This window comes from Takifugu rubripes, chromosome 2 (genome assembly GCF_901000725.2).
Source record: "Takifugu rubripes chromosome 2, fTakRub1.2, whole genome shotgun sequence".
NCBI classification, from domain to species: Eukaryota; Metazoa; Chordata; class Actinopteri; order Tetraodontiformes; family Tetraodontidae; genus Takifugu; species Takifugu rubripes.
In genome coordinates, this window is record NC_042286.1 from 456,970 (window position 1) to 477,387 (window position 20,418).

Here is a 20,418-nt window from a genome sequence, read left to right on the forward strand (position 1 = left end):
TCCAGCAGTGCTGGGTCCCCAGTACTGCAGCTGCAGCCCCAGTTTGGACATATAGATACCTGGGGTAGTAACTCCTGGGGCAGTAATTCCTGGGGCAGTAACTCCTGGGACAGTAATTCCTGGTGCAGTAATTCCTGGGGTAGTAACTCCTGGGGCAATAACTCCTGGGGCAGTAACTCCTGGGGTAGTAACTCCTCCCTCCCTCAGGAGTAACTCCTGGGGCAGTAACTCCTCCCTCCCCCACAGTTGGAAACTCACCTTTTTCCTGCTGAGGACCATCCTCTCTCATTCAGCGGTTCTCTCCAGCTTCTGTACTTCACCACCGCCAACATGATGGCAGGAAGGAAAGAGCGATATGTGTGTGTGTGTTTGTGTATGCATATGTATGTGTGTATGTATATTTATGTATGTATAAAGCACTTTTCAAAATCCAACTATGTGTCACTGAGTTGCCACACCAAACCTGGGTTGACTTGTTTCCCTCTCCCAACACATTTGCTGGTACCAGGGACACTTTTAGTTGCCATACATGTGCCATACATATGGCATACATGTGCCATACATGTGGCATGCATGTATCATACATGTGCCATACATGTGCAACCATTGATTGAGAAATGGCAGCAGCAAACTGAGATGACAGCAGAGACCACAGACGGCCACTCTCTCACTACCCTTCCCCCCTCTAGCTCCTGGCCTCTTCTGACTGTAAGCAACTCCCCCAGGCCGCTGACAGGACCTGCAGGACCTGCTGCTGCCCCCCTCCACCCCCCCCATCCAAACTATGGTAACAGCTAGGTCCTGCTGCTTACACTGCAGTTTCAAGGCTGTAAATTTCAACAACCTAATTGACACTTTAGAGGATGTGTGAAGTTGAACACCTTCAGTCCAAACACAGACAGTGTAGAGGTGCGTTACCTGTGTAAATGCCTGTGTACCAATCAGCTGCCCCTGTTAGGAACCTGCAGGTGCAGAGAACTTCAAAGAGGAATGATTGAATAAGGATTTTAATACAGTCAAAGAGGAGCAGATCGCTATTCCAACGTGTTTAGTCAGGCAACGTGCTGCTGCGCAAACATGATACATAGCTGAATGAGGAGCTGTTTAGTTGCTATGGCAATGTCCTGTCCTCCAGGATGTCTCTGCTGTTTCTTCTATCTCACTCTAATCTTGCTTTAGCGTCATATAAAACAGCGGATATGATTTGCATATTACCCCAACCCCATCCATTTACACTTTAAAATCTGTACTCAGGTACACAGCTGAAGTGGTAGTTGTTATAAATTCCTACTGAAAAATAAATCCACATAGGTTATTGCTAGAGACATAAACCCAGCGGATGAACAAAGACAGCTATTTGGGGAGTTTTCTCCTTGGATGATAGGCTAACTCCACACTACAGGCTACAAGGCTGGGGAAGCGGGTGGGGGGTGGGGGGGGGGGGGGTTACTTTTACATTCATATCTCACACTTAACAGAGAACTAATAACCCACAGGGTTGCCCAAAGGAACTTACGTAAAATGTGTTAGCTACAGTGCTAGTGATCAGTTTCTGTCTACCAAAGAAGGAGCAGCTGAGCTGGATGTGTGTGGACTGGGAGCACTGGTGTTTAGACCATACTTTTTTACCCTAAAACATGTACATTGCCCCTTCTGCTCTTTGTCAAAACCCACAAGAGAGGATTGAGCAAAAAGTGACAGACTGCCACCTGAATGCTACTGCACTGCCATTGCGTGGCCTTGCTACTTGTGTCCTGTTTCATGGTCCGTGTAGGTTGCTGTATTTGATGCTGTTTGGGCCACCAAGCACGTGAAAGAAAGGAGAACAAGTCAGAAACTGCTCTCAACATTGCCTGGCGTCCCCGCAGCCATGCTTGCTGACTCCTGCGTGCAGCCCTGCAGCCAAGGACGTGCACCAGCCAACGGCTGCTCACATAAACATGAAGCCAGGCATCGGAGCTGATTAAGAGCCATGACTAAAACATCTCAGCTGGAGACCCTGCTGTGCAGCTATTGGTGTCTCATAATCATTATTCTCTCAGGTTAAATTCTGTTGTCTCCTCCCTGGACTTAAATGCATTTATATGGTTTTGCAGTGAAGTGGAGGGAAAAGGCAGATGAGTGAAAGCAGAATACAATTGGGCATTTAGATTTATTGGGCTGTTTTAAAATTAGCCACAATTGTTTTATACTGCAAGAAACTAATAGCTGGAGAATATTTCCATGCTGAGCCATGAATATTATTCATTCCATGACAGTGCATCCAGTTCTACGTACGAGGTGGAATAAAGAACATACAGTTAGTATTACTAAAAAAGAAGAAAATATACCCTTTTTATAGATGATTCTCTCATCTATCTTTCTGTAGATACCATTCAGCGCATAATAAACAACTGGCCTGAAGAATTCTAATGTGGAAACAGTGGCTTGGAAAGACCTTAATTAAATCAAAGGTAATTACCAGGAGCTCAGATGGCTGGACTGTTTGAGGAAGAGGAAGTATTAATTACACCGGAACAGGCAAGGTGACAATCAGACATAGGTGAGTAGCATCATTGTGATGAGGGATCAGGGAGGAAGGTTCGAAATAGAGGGAAGAGACACGTAGACACAGACCGAACCCTCCCATCAATAGACATGACATGGGACAACACAAGGACACAAGGAAGTGGGGATATGAGGGCTGATGCCACTAGGTCCTGGAACACCCTGCCCTTGCTCCTATGTGTGTCTTGGGGGGTGGGGGCTCATATTAAACAGCGCGTGTCTTCCCAGCAAAGTGAAGGGTGTCTGGATTACCACTAAAGCCATAAATCCTAATGTCTCATAACAGCGGATATGTCAGAAAGTGGAGGTTTGTTGTTAGGGTCCTGGCTGTTGTTTGGTGTTTCTTGTTGGTTGTTTCTCTGTTCTTTCTCCAGGGGGCGTGGTGGAGCCATTTTCCGGCAGCTGGCGCTGGTGACAGTCATACCTGATTGTGTATTGACAATTTACTTGCTCTTTAGGCCCTGGGTTCCTGTTCACCAGTGTTGGAATCGTACCATCAGCTTAGTGGTAGATGTGGACTCTGAGAATCTACTCGTTGGAGCTTTGTGATTTAGTAATGCGTTTGTTCTTCTCTCTAAAGGTCACCAGGCCTCCCTCCCTTTGTGAAGAATTGTGCTGGATCTCTTCCCCGTGCTGAGCGAGTTTTTCCCCCCTGTGGCGGTTCAAGACATTTTTTCAGTTAAATAAACCCTCCATGTTCTCTCCATTTGGATGTCCTGCAATGGGGGTCATTCCTCCAAACTAACCTGTCACCCGGGGCTCTCATGTACTCTACACTTCTTTAGGCAACGCTTCTGGTCCATGTCTCAAGATTGCCAAGGCTTTCATCGCGGCCTGTCCAGTTTGTGCCTGTTGGAAAGTCCTCCCATCTACCTCCTGTTGGCCTCCTCAATCTGCTAGACCTCCCTCGGTGTCCCTGATCACACGATTGCAGTTGACTTGTCACTGGTCTACCCCCATTGGTCGAGAATAACGTCATCCTCAACCGTGGTCGATCATTTTTCCAAGGCTGCCAACTTCATTCCTCTCACAACAATCCCTTCTGCAACAGAGACTGGGGATCTCCTGGTCTGACACATTTTCGGCTCCACGGGTTCCCTTGGGATATTGTTTCAGACCGAGGACCCCAATTCACTTACCAGGTATGTACCAGCTTTTCTGTGCTGCGCTGGGGGCCTCTGTGGGGTCTCTCATCTGGGTATCATCCAAAGTCCAATGCGCCAAGCACAGAGAGGGGTAATCAGAGCTTGAGAATTGCCCCTGAGGTGTGTAGTGGCCTGAACCCCACTTTCTGGAGTTCGTTCCTACCCTGGGTGGAGTACGCCATAACTCTTGGCCTCTCTGCTGCCCACTGGTGTCGCCCTTAATGGCTTCCCTGGGGTACCATCCACCTTGTTCGAGTTCCAGGAGGGGGAATGAAGTGGCAGTGCCCTCTGTCCAGGTCAACCTGCAGAAGCATGTGGAGACAGGTCCGTTCTGCCACCGTGTTCAGCCCCTACCCTATCCGCTGGGCATAGGGTCTGGCTCTCTACCAGGGATCTCCCTCCCTACAGGTAGACTCCCAGAAAGGGCTCCTTGTCTCATTGTACCCTTTGAGATCGACCAGATCGTCAAGCCCTCCGCCGTGCATCTGAAATTGCCTCCATCAGAGTTCATCCCACTTTCCATGTTTCGCAAGTCAAGCCAATCTCTGAGTCTGGACTGGTTTCTCTTTCCGGCAGCTGGCGCTGGTGACAGTCCCTGGGTTCCTGTTCACCCGTGTTGGATCGTTCCATCAGCTTAGTGGTAGATGTGGACTCTGAGAATCTACTCGTTGGAGCTTTGCGATTTAGTAATGCGTTTTTTCTTCTCTCTAAAGGTCACCAGGCCTCCCTTCCTTCGTGAAGAATCGTGCCGGATCTCTTCCCCGGTGCCGAGAAGGTTTTTCTCCCTGCGGCATTCAAGATGTTTTTCAGTTAAATAAACCCTTTGAGACCGAGTTGGCTGTCCTGTCTGCATTCAGGTCCTGGTCAAACTAATCCTTAACATTTGTTGCATAATTTGAACCCAGATTAGGTCCAGTGCCCACCGTCATCAGGAGAGGGCTTCTCTCAATAGCTCCCTAAAGACGGTTTCATACCAAACAAGCAAATCTGACCTGTTTATTGTGCTGACTCGCAAAATGCCAGAGCCTGCAACCTGTACGTGCTGTTGAAGTTGAAATAGTTTTATTTGGCTCCAGCACGCCATGAAGACGTATCAGATAAAGTGCAGTTTCGCAAGGAGAGTAAAAAAAGTGCTAGTTCAGCATAAATAAAGGGGGACAGATCAGTAATTCAGACTGGGATTTCTCCGCCCAGCCCCAAGGCCGCAACAAGACATGGAATGGGCAGCATGAGGCAAAACAAGTCAAGGTGAATTAAGAGCACAACAAAGAACGATATGGGGCAGAGGTTTCAGGGTGGTGGAGGTTTTAGGAGGGTAGAGGTCGCAAAAGGGCAGAGGTATCAGCATCACACCTGATACATTGAGAGGAGTAGAACCCCAACCTCAAACAAGTCCTCACATTAGTGGTGCCATGCATGGCTTGTAAAGGCAATCACTCCTCGTTAGGTGTTCCATGCACAAAAAAGGCAAATCAGCAAAGGTTCTGACAAACCTGAGGGTAGTGAGGGAGATCCAGGACCTTTCCTCTGGCCTATACTCCTCCATTAATGAGGTTAGAAGGCACAGAAGGTGGAGCTACAGGCACCTGAGGGCTTTCATAGACCCGTTTCTTCTGTCCATGGACCAAAGCAGCTTCAGCCTAACAGTTGCAGGTCGAATAATCTATGGGACATTGAACAAAACGATGAATATGGATTCTACGGAACGCTCCATGTAGAGAGACACATTTTCTGGTCAACTGTGAAGGAAGAAGCCGAAGTTCCATTTTGGTTGGTGGGGATGGTGTAACAGTCCACAGAGCAAAGGAGAGAGGACTGAAGGTGAGCCCAGTTTTGCCAACACCAGTGGATAAAGGCCTGAGCCGATAGACATCTAACCTCTTTGTCTCAGGCTCACATTGAATGATGATTGTAGATCACAGCACACTGAAAAGGGAAAAGCCCGTGGCAGAGGTGGCTACCATATTGTGGGCATGCTCTACCCATAGCAGCTGTTATGACCAGGAAGAGGGATACTGTAAGACCTGGCACTGGAGAGCTGTTTTCTTCTCCCAATTGTTATGTTCTGTCTTACCGGTGGGCCAACAGTCTCTTTGGCTGAAGACAGCTTGGTCACGGGCGGGAAATGAGCCATCTTATCAAAGCGGCCCACCATAGACAGAATGTAGCCTCTGGAAGAAGAAAGCCCGGTAACAAAGTCCATGGAGATATTGGTCCACGGAAAATACGAGGCTGGAAGCAGCTGGAGGAGCCCAGCTGGAGACGGATTTGATGATTTTGTCGTTTGCGGATCCTCCCTCGTACCTCTGGTTGAAACCCAGGCCAGCTTTTAATAAATAGGGTAGTTCCCCCAGATGAACCTGGTCCTGCTCATGGTTGCTTCCTGGTAAAGGGGAGTTTTTCCTGCCACTGTTGCTGGTTGGGGGTCAGGCCCTGGGATTCTGGGATACAGCACCTATATTGATTGTAACAGATGCCATAAAATAAAGACTAATTGATTGAAACTGGTGAAGGAAACAATTCAGTCCCACTTGAGTCATCCTCCAACAGCTATTATGAATAACTGTTGCTGTCATGTCAACCACGGGTGAGTGTGCTCAGAACCCGTTTGTATTAACTTCTGCCCTGTTGCTTAGGTCCTGTCAAAATCTGTTGATTGGAGCTTTTGCAGTCTTCACTAGAGGCCTTTTAATCCCTGCTAAAGTGACGTGCATGCTAGGAGCTGAATGTATACAGGCACAGTCTGGAGTGCTAAAAATGGCAAAGTAAGAAGCTTTGTAATGTGGGTATAAAAGACTATAATATGAAGCTGTGATGAAAATCTTTGAACAGATGACCAGCTCTGCAGCTTATGGGTTACTTAAATAATATGAAATGATGGAAAACCATAGATGTGCAGTTGGCTAGAGCAGCCTTTGGATTTAATCACGATTTATTAATGTTATTGCAAAATAGGGAAGGAACCAATGTTATGTCCAGAAGAGCATCTAGACTCCTGGAATATCTGCTCTATGATTAATCAGAAATATATTGATGACTTTAACATTTTTATTATGAGGTGTTGCTGACAAAACAAGAGGAGATATCTGACATTGTTAGGACCACGGAAGTAGTCGAGACTGGTGTACCTGAGAGAAACCCCCATTAGGGGTGTTCCTTTCCTGTTGCCAGCACAAACCTTCTGGTGAGTTCAAACTCTGGGTTCACTAGCAAGCTGGCGGATGACAGATGTTGTTGGTGGATCATTCAGATCACACACACCTTCCCAGGAGACCTCTACGCTGCTGTGTGTATCTGCCGGGGCTCTCCGAGTGACCATATTCACACTGGATTACGTAAACCTCTTTTCATTAGAAATGGTCTGCCACATCTGCCGGGAGCAGGGTGAGCTAATAAAGCTAATAGTTAGTGAAAGTTACCACAAGGTTATTGCTTTTTAATGCTTATGCCTTCAAGATTCCTTTGTTTTCTGTTGGAATTCCTAGTTTGTTGTTTGCTCTGTTAGGGCTCCCCGCTGTTTCCATTTAATCTCCAACTTATTAAGAGTGCTTCTGTGTTTGTGCAGGAATTTTGAAAATTGCATTTTGATGTGTTCCGTTCCTGAGATGTGACTTAAATGTTGTAAAATAAACTAGAGAATTCAGTCTATGACAATATAAGTAAAGCAAGAGACCCTGTGGGAGACAGCTTGCCTGTCATGGATCAACGTTTTCGTCAAACAGACACGAGGTGATGTCAGCATGAAATAGCTCTGTCCAGAGTGTTCAGAATGAGGACACACAGGAAATCCCAGATGGGGAGCACTCAGCCAGCACAGGCAGCAGCTTAAGTCTCATCAACATCAAATTGTCTTATGTAACACAAAGCAGCGACACGGGCAGTGATCACCAGCTGCTGTTATGCAATTTTGCTGACCTGGACAGGAAGAGATGTGCTCACACACGTGCCTGTGTGAGCGCGCACACACACACACACACACACACACACACACACACACACACACACGCACACACGCACATATTTATTTTGGATCAGAAACCGTGTAAAATTCCCAGGATTCATACAGAACTTGGCAAAGCAGCTTTCTTCTGTGCTACCCCCTGGTCCTGGAACCACATCCAGAACTCTCTTGAGGTTTCTGGTCTCATTTCTTTGGATAAAGCCAAGGGTCTTTGAAAAGACAAACAGACCTGCATACCTGATATTGTGAAATGTTTGTACTGGTATGCCAGTTGCTTTTATTATTGTTGTGCACCACTTCAGCTTTGTAGCCTGGTCTCACTTATCAATGAGATCAAATCTAAAGGGACAACCTGGTCAAAAATAAAGGTGAAATAAAAAAAAAAAAAGTTGCCTTAAACCCTCAATGTTCTGGAGTTGCTGCTTTGGTGATCCAGGTGATCAGTTAGAGAGAGAGAGGCTAGATCCACAGTAGGTGAAGTTCTCCACAACCTCAAAGGTTAAGTTTCTGATGGGGATTGTTGGAATGGTGCAGATGCCCCGGCTCATAAGGGTGGTGTTTTTTTGTTTGATGGGTTAGGGTTAGGGTTAACACAACACTCCCCACGAGCATTTCCGAAGCAGCTCATGATTGTGTGAGGTAAAGGCAGCATCGCCTGAAAAGAGTATCTCCTCTATTAGTCATTTTTGTACCTTGGTCTTTGCTCAGAGGTGTGCAAGGTAAAAAACTTGCCCCACACTCCTGTGCACATACACCCTATCCTAGGAGCAGCTGAATGCCTGATGACAACTAGAAACAGACGATAAAATAGACTGCCACTGCCAATAGACACCACTCTTGGCCTAGGTCTAGGAAAAGCGACCGTATTGAGTGATGCATGCCAGCATGGAAGGAGGTTTCGATCATTTCATCCAGGCATTTTCAGACACGCCTCTGTAAGAGCACAAATAGGCCTTCCCTACGTACCTGCAAACCTAAAAGAAATATATAGCTGACGTCTCAGTTCATGAGACTTTTCTAGCAACTGTGGCAAAACCTCATGTTTAAAGTTGATCTTCCAAGCCTGAATCCTCACTGAGCCTCGTGATATACCCTTTCTGCAAGAGCCTGCCAACTTGGCGGTCTGACATGGACAAAACTACACTAAGGGGGGATTTTCTGTGGTCATTGCTGCACTCTCTGTGGTTGCCTCTGTGTGATGGAGGGCAGCTTGCCTGCTTGCAAATCATGGAACTTTTCGGTCAAATTTTACCTGCTGGTGTGCCGAGAGAGCCGGTCAGCATCGAGTAGTTCCCTACTTTAAGACGTCACCATCACGGAAGGGAAGCTCGTGTTGCTGTCTGTGGCCACTCACAACCGCTCTACCCGCTAAGCTAAAGGTGTCTTTGGTTTCTTTGCAGCTCTTGGTTGTCAATCTTTAAATCAAATCAATCTTTATTTATATAGCGTCTTTTAGAATCAAAAATGTTTCAAGGTGCTTTCCAGAATCCCAGGGCCTAACCCCAGACAAGCAACAGTGGCAAGGAAAAACTCCCCTTTTAACAGGAAGAAACCTTGAGCAGGACCAGGTTCATGTAGGGGGACCCTCCTGCTGATGGCCGGCTGGGTAGAGAGAGAGGAAAGGAGAGGGAGAGGAGAGGAGAGGAGAGGAGAGGAGAGGAGAGAGAGGAGAGGAGAGAGGAGAGGAGAGAGAGGGCAGGCACAGCACAGAAACACATACAAAAATACACTATTTATACAGCGGGTCAGCGGGGCCGGAGGTCAACTTTCATGCAGCTCCGAAGGTGACGATACCTGTAAATGAATACAGAAGGCGGGGGGGCAGAAAAACTACACAAGAATCAGCATAACTAGTCTGCTTGATGAGGAGGAGGAGAGGAGAGGAGAGGAGAGGAGAGGAGAGGAGAGGAGGAGAGGAGAGGAGAGGAGAGGAGAGGAGAGGAGAGAGAGAGGAAACCATGACCCAGTGGGGTGACAGAGGCCTGTCAGGTGATCATGTTTCCGGACCCCGGCAGCCTTGGCCTATAACAGCATAGCTAAGATGTTAACCTAATGATTAGATGACCCCCTAAGTATGATAATTTGTCAGTCTATAATAGTAACTGGAACTACAGAATTAGTAACAACAACTGTAAAAGCGTCCAGTGGTACCGTCATGTCCTGTCCTCCATGTGGATGCTGAACACTTTACTAACCTAATAAATCAAAATAATAAAATGTTTAAACGTTCTAATAAAAATGATTAAACCAGACATAAAATGTCCTCGCACTGGGTGTTAAAAGCTTTTCTGTCCTTTTTAACTGGTCGGTAACTGACTTTCCGCTGCAGCTTGGATCAGGGAATGCTGATGTGTTATCTAATCAACATGTCTATTCTGGTGGTGCTGGTGGTGCCGGTGGTGCTGGTCTCACAGCTGATGATTATCCTGCCAACACATGTTTGTACATCCCCCAGAATAGCTTTTTCTTACCCAATATTCCCTCTTGAACACATCAGCCCTTTTGGGAGGGAATATTTAACCCTATGAATAAATGAGGCCATTATTTCTTGTGTAGTTTTTCTGCCCCCACCCCACCCGTATTCATCTACAGGTTTCGCCGCCTTCATAGTTGTATGCTGTCCTACTGACCTCCGACCCCACTGACCCACTCAACTCAACTCTAGCAGCAGTTTATTTTAATTATTATAATGTTTTTCTATGTTCTCTACCTATTCTCTCCTCTACCTGTCCTCCTCCCCCTTCTCCTCTCTCTACCCAGTTGGCCATCAGCAGGATGGTCCCCCTATATGAGCCTGGTCCTGCTCAAGGTTTCTTCCTGTTAAAGGGGAGTTTTTCCTTGCCACTGTTGTTTGTTGGGAGTCAGGCCCTGGGATTCTGTAAAGTGCCTAAAATCAATTTTGATTGTAACAGACGCTATATAAATAAAGATTGATTGATTGATTGATTGATTGATTGATTGATTGATTGATTGATTGATTGATTGATTGATTGATTGATTGATTGATTGATTGATTGATTGATTGATTGATCGGTTGATCGGTTGATCGGTTGAGGTAGTGGTGCTCCAAGTTGTGCCGCCCAGGACATTCTTTATAAACTAAGGTAGTTTAAAGGGAAACTCCCAAAGGAATTTGAATGGTGAGTATCCAGTTTGATGGAGGGTTAGGGGGTCCACTGTGATCTGAGACAGTCTGATCTTGCCCACTTTGATAAAAAAAATACCAGCTGGGAGTGACAGAATAAGTGAGCCTAACAATTTCATAAGACTTGTAGCTCTAAGCTAACTGGAGTTTGTGTCACGCCCTTCAAAATGTCCGCATCTTCATTTCTGCCGTGTCTCCTTAATTATTAATTCAGTTTTTATATGCGGGATTTTCCTGAAGATTCAGCAACAATGCTCCGTAATTGGCCACGGTGTACACAGCGATGACGGCTTGCTGGCTGATCTCTCCTACAGATCGTCCGCAGCAGCATTTCTCACCATGAGCGTTCTTGCTCCCGACTGTGTTGGGAAGGCTAGTTGTTTTTTCTAAGGTCAGAACAAGAACGGAGCAGCAGAACTAATGGAGCTGCTGAACCCAATTTAGGATTGTATAACTAATAACTCTGTTGCTATGGTGATTCCTCACTTGCCTGAAAAGAGTCAAGAATCAAGAATTACATAAGAATTAATGGATGTGAGAAATGATTCAGCTTTGAAATCCTAGATGAGGAAACATTGGGAATCATGGTGGTGGAGGAGGAGGAGGAGGAGGAGGTGAAGACAGAGCTCTCTGTGTGCTGCAGTCCAAATAATGAAGAGACGGCTGAGCCGGTACACTCACACTGTCACATCAGTAAGCTGCACAGGTTTTTAAAGATGAAACTTGATGAGTACTGAGAGCAGGAAAATTACTTTAAACCAGCATGGGTGTAAACAACAAGGTAGCAAAGAGAGTTCCACAGGAACCACAGCAAAGCACCCACTGCAGCGCCGGTTATGATTGATGTAAATATGATAAAGAATTCATCTCTGTTGCCAAAATTCTTCTGATGTTCACAAAAATAACTGTATTATTGTAGTTACAATTGTAGTCGATGTCTTGGGGAGGGATTTTGTCAACTCTGATGTTTAAGAAATGATTGTTGTTGCCAATTAATACAGTAAATCATATGAGAAAAAGTGATTATAATACTGATGTTTTCATAAGTAAAGGTTATACTCATCGTTCCTTGGAACTTCCCACAGAAGCCTGTGAGACCAACTGGACTAAAGGACAGGACAGCAGTGGAAAAATTTCAACATAGCCTGGCAGCGTTGGTTGACAAAATTCTAGTAGTAGACCAAGGGAATCTCATTAGATGTTATCTGTTCTACTGAGGCTCGAAACTCATCTCGGAGCCTTTACAGGTCCACCACAGTCAAAAACAAGTCATGAAAATGATGAGCTAGGAAGTCTTTAGACTCTGGACTCAAACATAGACCATGCTAGAAAGACATTAGCATCTCCTTACGTGACTCTCTCCTTTCACCCACCAAATGGTCACACCTTGACACCGGTAAGTTGACAGAACATTGAGCCCCTTTAATTTATTACATTTAGTAGAAATGATACTGATATTAGCAATGGTGCACTGATACAATGGTGCATTATTTAAAAAGAATTGCACAGTACTGAGAGGATTGCTTTAGCTTTAGCATTATATTTAGTGAGGACAGGATGTTCAGCATCCTGTCAGTCTGCTGAGAGCTTCTCAAATCCTTCCCTTCATCGAGGCCTTCTTTTGAAGAGGATTCACAAGAGGACACAAGATTTGGAAGAAAATGATTCTGAAATACACTGGCAGCAGTCCTCAGTGGGGGCTGATGAGCCCTCCGCTGCCTGTGGTCAGTTTACTCCACCTCCTCTGACTGAGGAGTTTACGGTTCTTTTGAATTCTCAGCCGGACATCGAATACTTCCTGGATGGCACTTTTGAAGCAATGGAAATTGTAGTCGATGAGACCTGTAGGGGGGTGGGGGTGAGGTGGAGGACAAGGGAGGCAGTGAGAGTGAAGGAAGGAAGGTTTGAGTGAAATGTGAGCAGGGATATTAACACTGCTGGTGGTGGTTGTGGTGTGTGTGTGTGTGTGGGGGGGGGGGGGGGGGGGGGGGGGGGGGGGGGGGGGGGGGGGGGGGGGGGGGGGGGGGGGGGGGGGGGGGGGGGGGGGGGGGTGGTGGTTCAGTCCTTCAAACAATCAACCATCAATCAATCAATCATCTTTATTTATATAGCGTCTTTTACAATCAGAATTATTTCAAGGCGCTTTTATTGGATCAGGGAATAAGAAACGTCTGTGTTTTGCTGACAAATAATGTGTGACGAGAAAAAAGGACTTTCTTGAACTGAAACGACTGTCAATCATGAAGCTCAGCTACAGACAAAAGGATGGAACACGATTACATGCAGAGCACAGTGTTTCAGGGAGCAACACAAGTATTTCAGAAACGGCCCCATTGTGTGGTTGTTGCTTCCACCACCTGTCAAAAGAAAGACTTGATCAAGGCACATAGAAAAACCTGCCTTTATCAGTGTTGCCATAAAAAAGCAGTCCTTTCCGCAGGATTCTTTAAATACCAGACTCTTAGCTTCACACTGTTCTTCAAATTTGAGCACCCTTTGAAAATTATCCTAAACCAATCAATCACAAGGTAACAGAACTGGAACAAACAGGTCCGGAGGGTCTGGGCTACTGTTGTGCCTTGGTTCTAGAAGGTCCTGTTGCCGTGGCGATGCTGGAAGCCCTCAAGGGTCCTGCTCTGGCTGGAGCTGGCAAGCGTCCCTTGAAAAACGGAATTGTTTGCCCTTCGTTAAATAACCCGACTGCTCCAGCGAGAAGCAATCCAAGATGTTGCATCCTTTTTTCTCAGCTCCCATCTTCCCCAGGTTTGTGGATATTTCCAATCTCACTGAAAATAAGGCGACTGATGTGCAGAACAAATGTTCTGCTGAATTTATTAGAACTGAACTCACTGTCCCTGTAAATGACCAATAACTCATGCTGAGCAAGACCTCAAAAGAAATACAACTGGGAAAAAATGGGCTTTGCTACTGACTTTCTGTTGTCTAAATGCACCATTACAGATGTGTTCGGCAGGTCGAGGTCTGGTACAAGAAAATTCTTTACTCTTCAATTTTGCTCTAGAAATCTATTTATTTTGTTCTGGTAATTTAACTCAGTTGTTGCATAATTTGTTTTCCATGTTCATTTGTACAAAGTGCATCTATTAAAAGAAAGTTCACCATCCTAGGGTGCCCCCTCCTTGAACCAGACTGTGGGGGTGGGGTTTGTGTGCCTGAATGAAGCAATGTTGGGACTCTTGAAAGCACCTGGGGACAGGCTTGAGTGCAACAGCCACGATGCAAATAAAGATGAATTGAATCGATTTGATGTGGTAAGCTTCTGGATTTTCGTATTGAAAACGCCCCAGCTAATGCAACAATTTGCTCTCACACACTCAGTACCCTGAACACAGTGCAGTAGGCTGCCTCAGATCAAGGAGTCATGGGAGAAGACAATCTGGACTTCATGTAGATGTTTTAAGTGGACAAGTATCCTGGTTCATTTGATTTCACTCGTTTAACACTTGGGTCTGTATTTTAACATGGACAATATGCATGTGTGTGTGTGTGTGTTTGTGTGTGTGTGGTGTGTGCTCACCTTTTCTCTCAAAACTTTCTGTCCGAAGGAAGCAGACAACTGCCAGAAACTCGGTGACCTCCTTTAGGTAGATGACAGTAGTGTTGTTCAGTGGATGATGGCCATAGACTCCTTGTCATAGGGTAAGTCACTGCCAGTGTCAGCTGGACTGTAAAAGGTGACACAAATGAGTGATCTGATCATTTTGATGGACATCCCATTGTTGCCAATGTAAAGAGATCAACTTTATCTGCCACATGTGGTCATACCCAGGACATCTGTGTTTTCTGTACCTTAAGCCAGTTGCAAATAATGAGCAGTAACCACAAATCACACACGCAACATAGGAAAGTAGAATTATTTTATTGAAATGACGTGTGTAGTCTTTAAAATTAGATATTATTCTTGTTGATGAGGGTTTTTGTTAAAATTGGAACCAGAGAAATCATTCGTTGTGTGTAAATATTCCAGTTTCAGGCTCACAGATGAGTGGACAGCTGGTTTGTCTGGCCTTCTTCACCGCAACCTTGATGTGATGCGTCCAGGACAGATCCCATGAGGTGGTCACTCCCAAACAGTGATGTGGACGGTGGTGTGGTATATTTCTGCTGATGGTAGTCGAGAGGTGCTGATGAGGAAGGAATCTTCGCAGAGACTGACTTGGTATAAGAGATGTTTATTGGAGTCAGGTATCTAGTTTGCCCGGGAGTTTTCGTGGTCCAAATGGTGAAGATCTCCGAAGTGCTTACTTCGATAGCCCCTTCTCATATGGTCAAGGAAACACATTCTTCTCTGATGACCTCATAAAACAATATAGCCAACCAAATGGTATACCGAAAATGGAAGTAGGAGGGAAACCTTATGGTACACATCCTCATAAGAAGAAGAATCAGGAGCCTGTGGGCCCCAGGATTCCCTCTTGTGGGCCCCAGGATTCCCTCAGCTCCTCATACAAGAAAAAAACAAGACAACCATCACGAGCACATAAAGAGGCACAGGTGACAAGACACATATGGAACATATGTGAGATGGAGCCAGGGTGGCTGAAAAACAAGTTGAGGTCTTAATCAATCAATCAACCAATCAATCAACAATCAATCAACAATCATCATCAATCAATCAATCTTTATTTATATCGTCTTTTACAATCAGAATTGTTTCAAGGTGCTTTCCAGAATCCCAGGGCCTAACCCCAGACAAGCAATAGTGGTAAGGAAAAACTCCCCTTTAACAGGAAGAAACCTTGAGCAGGACCAGGCTCATGTAGGGACCCTCCTAGAGATACCCTCCTAGGATAGAGAAAGAGGAGAAGGGGGAGACAGGTAGAGGATAGATATGTAGAGAGAGAGGAGAGGAGAGGGGTAGAGGAGAGGAGAGGTAGAGGGAGAGGAGGGGAGTTAGAGGAGATGAGAGGAGAGGCATAGAGCATAGAAAACATACAAAAAGATTGAATTGAATTGGGTTGAAGTATACAGTATACAGCTCTGAAGGCGGCAATACCTGTAAATGGATACAGAAGGGGGGAAGCAAAAACTACACAGGAAATAGCATTATTACTAGTCTACTTGATGAGGAGGGGAGAAGGAGGCGAGGCGAGGCGAGCGAGCGAGGCGAGGCGAGCGAGGCGAGGAGAGAGAGGAGGAAAGGAGAGGAGGAAAGAAACCATGACCCATAGGGTGACAGAGGCCTGTCAGGTGATCATGTTTCTGGACCCTGGCAGCCTTGGCCTATAGCAGCATAGCTAAGATGTTAACCTAATGATTAGAGACGACCCCCTACTTATGATAATTTGTTTGTCTATGATAATAACTGGAACTACAGAATTAGTAACAATAAGCTTTTCAAAGAGGTAGGTTTTAAGCCTAATCTTAAAAGTGCGATGAGTCAGCCTCCCGTACCTGGACAGGGAGCTGGTTCCATAGCTGGGGGGCCTAGTAGCTAAATGCTCGGCCCCCCATTCTACCCCCTAGAAACTCTGGGGACCACAAGTAGACCAGCACTCTGAGAGCGGCGATCTATTGGGCTGGTAAGGTGTCACTAGCTCCTCCAGGTAGGATGGAGCTAGGCCTCTGAGGACCTTGTAGGTCAGAAAAAGGGTTTTAAAAATTATTCTAAATTTAACGGGCAGTCAATGAAGAGACGCCAGTACAGGAGTAATGTGATCTCTTTTGTCAATACCTGTCAGAACTCTGGCTGCAGCATTTTTGGATCAGCTGGAGGCTTCTTAAAGAGGAGTTTGGACACCCTGATAATAAAGAATTACATACTCCAGCCTGGAAGTAACAAATGCATGGACTAACTTTTCAGCATCATGGTGGGTCAGTAGTTTTCTAATCCTTGTGATGTTCCTCAGGTGAAAAAAGGCACTTCTAGACTAATTTAATGTGTGAGTTGAAGGAGAGATTTTGATCAAAAGTTACTCCAAGATTCCTCACACAGAGACTAGATGTTAATGAGATACCATCTAGATGATCATGTGATTAATCTATCCCTGAGAGGTTCAGGACCAAACACCATGATCTTACAGATGTCAAGGCCTACAGAGATACACAGGCTTCAGATACTACAGTGGTAGGGGCTCTGCTGCTTCCCACTAAAGTCCACCTTTTTCCTTTGTTTTGCTGATGTCCAACGGGAGGAGGTCCCACAACAGCTGTGATGATGATGTTTGACTGTGACATGGCCTCTTAGTCATGGGTACAGTCAGTACATCAAGTGCTGAGCACACACGCCCCGGTGCTGAGGGGGATGGGGGAAGAATTGTAGATCGACTGCATGGCAAGGTCCAGGCCCAGGTATATCAGGGATATCAAGGTCCAGGCCTAGGTAATCAGTTATATCAAGGTCCAGGCCCAGGTATATCAGATTAGACACCAGTCTGGGGGAACTGTGGTGTCACACGATGGCAGTGTGGAGGTGATGAACACCTTGACGAGTCTCTTGGAATATGTCATCACCACTGAAGTGCGGGCTATTGGCCCCAAGTCACGGGACTGCTCGCGTGTGGTTTCCTTGAGATAGGTACAGTATCAGACATTTTAAAGAAGGTAGGAACTGAATGCTCAGCAGGTTGTTCGCTTCTTATCTTGAAGCGTGGCGAGAGAGCCATTGGCACCGACTGATTCAGCAAATCTGCTGAATCCACCACATCCAGCAGCTAGTTTTGATTGGTCAGACCCCCTCACCATTCTCCGACTCGGGGGCTTCCTGCTTGAGTCTTTGGTCATATTTAGACATGAGGCAGAGGTGGGGAAGGTAGCTTCTGTTAAGGTTTTGGGTTTTTACAGGACCCAAATGCAGGCCAAACACAGTGATAAAAGTCCAAAAACTAGTCTTTATTAAACAAATGGAACTGACAGTCTTCCTGGACCGCAGGACAGCACAAAGAGCTTCAGAGCGGAGCCAACATGGGAGTCAAGTAACCCACACTCTCCACTCCCGCAGGGCAACTGCAGTAAGCTGTAGCAAATCAGCTCCTTCACACCCCCTGCAGGAAAAAACAACAACACATGACCTGGAACCCTGGACCCCAACATTACCTCCCCCTCAATGATGCCCCTGAACTCTTCACTGGGCATTCGCTATCCCTCTGCCTGGCGGCACCCTACCAGGCTTATCCAGGTGGGTGCAGTAGAATTCGCAGAGGAGGCTGTTGTCCAGGATGAAACGGCGGGGGACCCATGATCGCGCCGCCAGACCGTACCCCTCCCAGTCGACCAGGAACTGGAACTCTCATCCTCGTCGACGGATGTCCAGGATGCTCCGGACTGTGTAGGCAGGCCCCCCTCCACAACACGGGGGGGAGGCGGGGGCTCGGACAGAGGGACCAGATCCGACTCAGCGACTGACTTAACCATGGAGACGTGGAACGTGGGGTTCATCTTGAAAGTCGGGGGAAGCTTCAAGCGGACGGCTGCGGGGTTCACTATCGTGGACAGCCAGACCTTGGAGTTGGAGTCTGGCGCCGATTGGCCTGCCGTTGAGAGCGCTGGGAGGCCCCCAGGAGTGCAGCGTGGATCTGCCTCCCCCCCCCTCGTGCACCGGCGTACATCGGCATGTACCATGGGCACCGCCACCTCGTCCTCCGGGACAAAGAGCTGGTTCGATAGAAACCCACCTGGAACCGGAACTGACCTCGAAACTGCAGCAGCTCTCTTCCCGCTGCAAAGTCCATCACTCACCCCGGGCACTTGGACTGTGCCACCCGGCCGCACCACACGGGGGGGGATGCCCCACCCCTTAACAATCCTGCTGGCGAGGTCCGAGCCACCAGGCGTGGGGGTGAGTGTAGATCGAAGGCAGTTGGTCCGACAGGGTATGCTCCAACTCACCAGTGTCCCGGTCGACCAATCTGGGGGTTGTGGCAAGCCAGCCAAGGAGCCCCGAGAGCCCCCGGGGAAGAGGAAGACGAGATGAGGAATGGGCGGATTTGTTCCCGATGGTTCCCAGAGACGATGAGGTGAGGGGTTGGTCTGGTGCGTAACCTTTACAGGACTTCCCCGTTGAGACCAAGGATGGGTCTTGGCTCGGGCAGTCTCGGCGGGGATGCGGGCTTGCATGGCCAAGTCCTGGCTGATGAAGCTGTCATCTGCACCAGAGTCCACCAAGAATGGCGCAGAGACAGATTCCTTGCCCCAGAGGAACGTGCCCGGCAGTGTTAAGCGGGCCAGCGCGGAGCAGGAAGAGGAGGCGCTCAAAGTCTCTCCCTGGGCCTCATGGCTGCTTTCTGCAGCTGGTCACAAGCAAAAGGATGAGCTGACTCCATTCCCACCTACAGCATTCTGGCTCATTCTGGTCCTGGTGCCATTATTTGTGTGTCTGGTGGTCTGCCAAAAGTAATTTCCGCTGGCATCCTTAGATTTCACCCAACGTGTGCAGGGCAGGTGTGGATGACCCTTAACCCTTTTTTTTCCTGGCTTGTGCTGGCTAATTCCACATCTGCAGCTGGTTGGGAGCCTAATTAGATGGCCAACACCAGCTCACCAGCATCAATCATTTTGTCCTTGCCAATGCTAATGGTGCGTACGTATGACTCAAAACTTATTTCCAACGAAGGTGTGTGCTGTGACTGAGTGGTTCTTGGACTTTGGAAATCATTACCGTTGCTTCATTCACAACAACAGGAAGGTGGTGGCTCCTCTTAGCAGCCTGATGTCTACCCTCAAGTCTTTTCTTGGCACCAATGAGACAAAAGCAGCATTCGCTGTCCTTGTTCAGCTCGGCCCCCATTCTGGCCCAGCTGGACCCCAACACCTGATCATGGGCTTTGGCACCTCAGACATTGGGATTGGCACCATCCTCTCGCAACCTGAGTTCACAGAACAGAAGCTCCATCCTTGAGATTTCTTCTGCCGGCAACTGGCTCTGGCCGAGGTAAATTATGATGTCGGAAATCAAAGGAGACTGTTGACCAATCCAGGCCCAGCACAAGTCCTACAATTGGCTGTTCGTACCGTCCTGCCGAGCCCCAAGTTTTACATTTGGGCCACTCTTCCACACTTAATTGTCACCAAGATCTTGCCCGGATCCTCCAGCACCGATTCTTTGGCCTTCCTTGCTGCAAGATACCAACTCCTTTGTTGCAGCCTGTCCTTTGTGTGATTGTGGTAAATTATTGAATAGACATCCAGCTGGTCTTCTCAATTCTCTACCTATCCTGGACTGGACTGGACTCCTGGATACCTGGATTCCTTCCTTCCGATGTTAACACCACCATTATTGCTGCAACTAGAGTTCTCACATGTATTGTCAAAAAAAGATCACATAACTCATGTACTGGCATCTCTTCATTAGCTGCACATTAAATTTAGAATCATTTTAAAATTCTTCTTCTGACCTACCAGGTCCTCAGAGGCCTAGCCTACCTGGAGGAGCTAGTGACACCTTATCATCCTAATAGAACGCTCAGTTCTCAGAATGCTGGTTTACTTGTGGTCCCCAGAGTCTCTAAAGGTAGAATAGAGGGGCCGAGCATTTAGCTACCAGGCCCCCCTGCTATGGAACCAGCTCCCTGTCCAGGTATGAGAGGCTGACTCCATCTCTACTACTAAAATTAGGCTTACAACCTACCTATTTGAAAAAGCTTATTATCACTAATTCCGTG

General features: G+C 47.0%; 1 protein-coding gene across 1 annotated transcript in view; it reads right to left on the reverse strand.

Moving 5' to 3' along the window:
* Positions 1-12,195: 12,195 nt before the first annotated feature.
* The window catches only part of LOC101068729 (ras-related GTP-binding protein D), a 29,536-nt gene continuing 21,313 nt past the window's right edge, over positions 12,196-20,418 (reverse strand). Inside the window, 3 exon segments of the mRNA XM_074084907.1 lie at positions 12,196-12,640; positions 14,337-14,429; positions 14,432-14,484. Of these exon segments, the coding sequence (XP_073941008.1) occupies positions 12,489-12,640; positions 14,337-14,429; positions 14,432-14,484 (298 nt within the window). The 3' untranslated portion in view covers positions 12,196-12,488.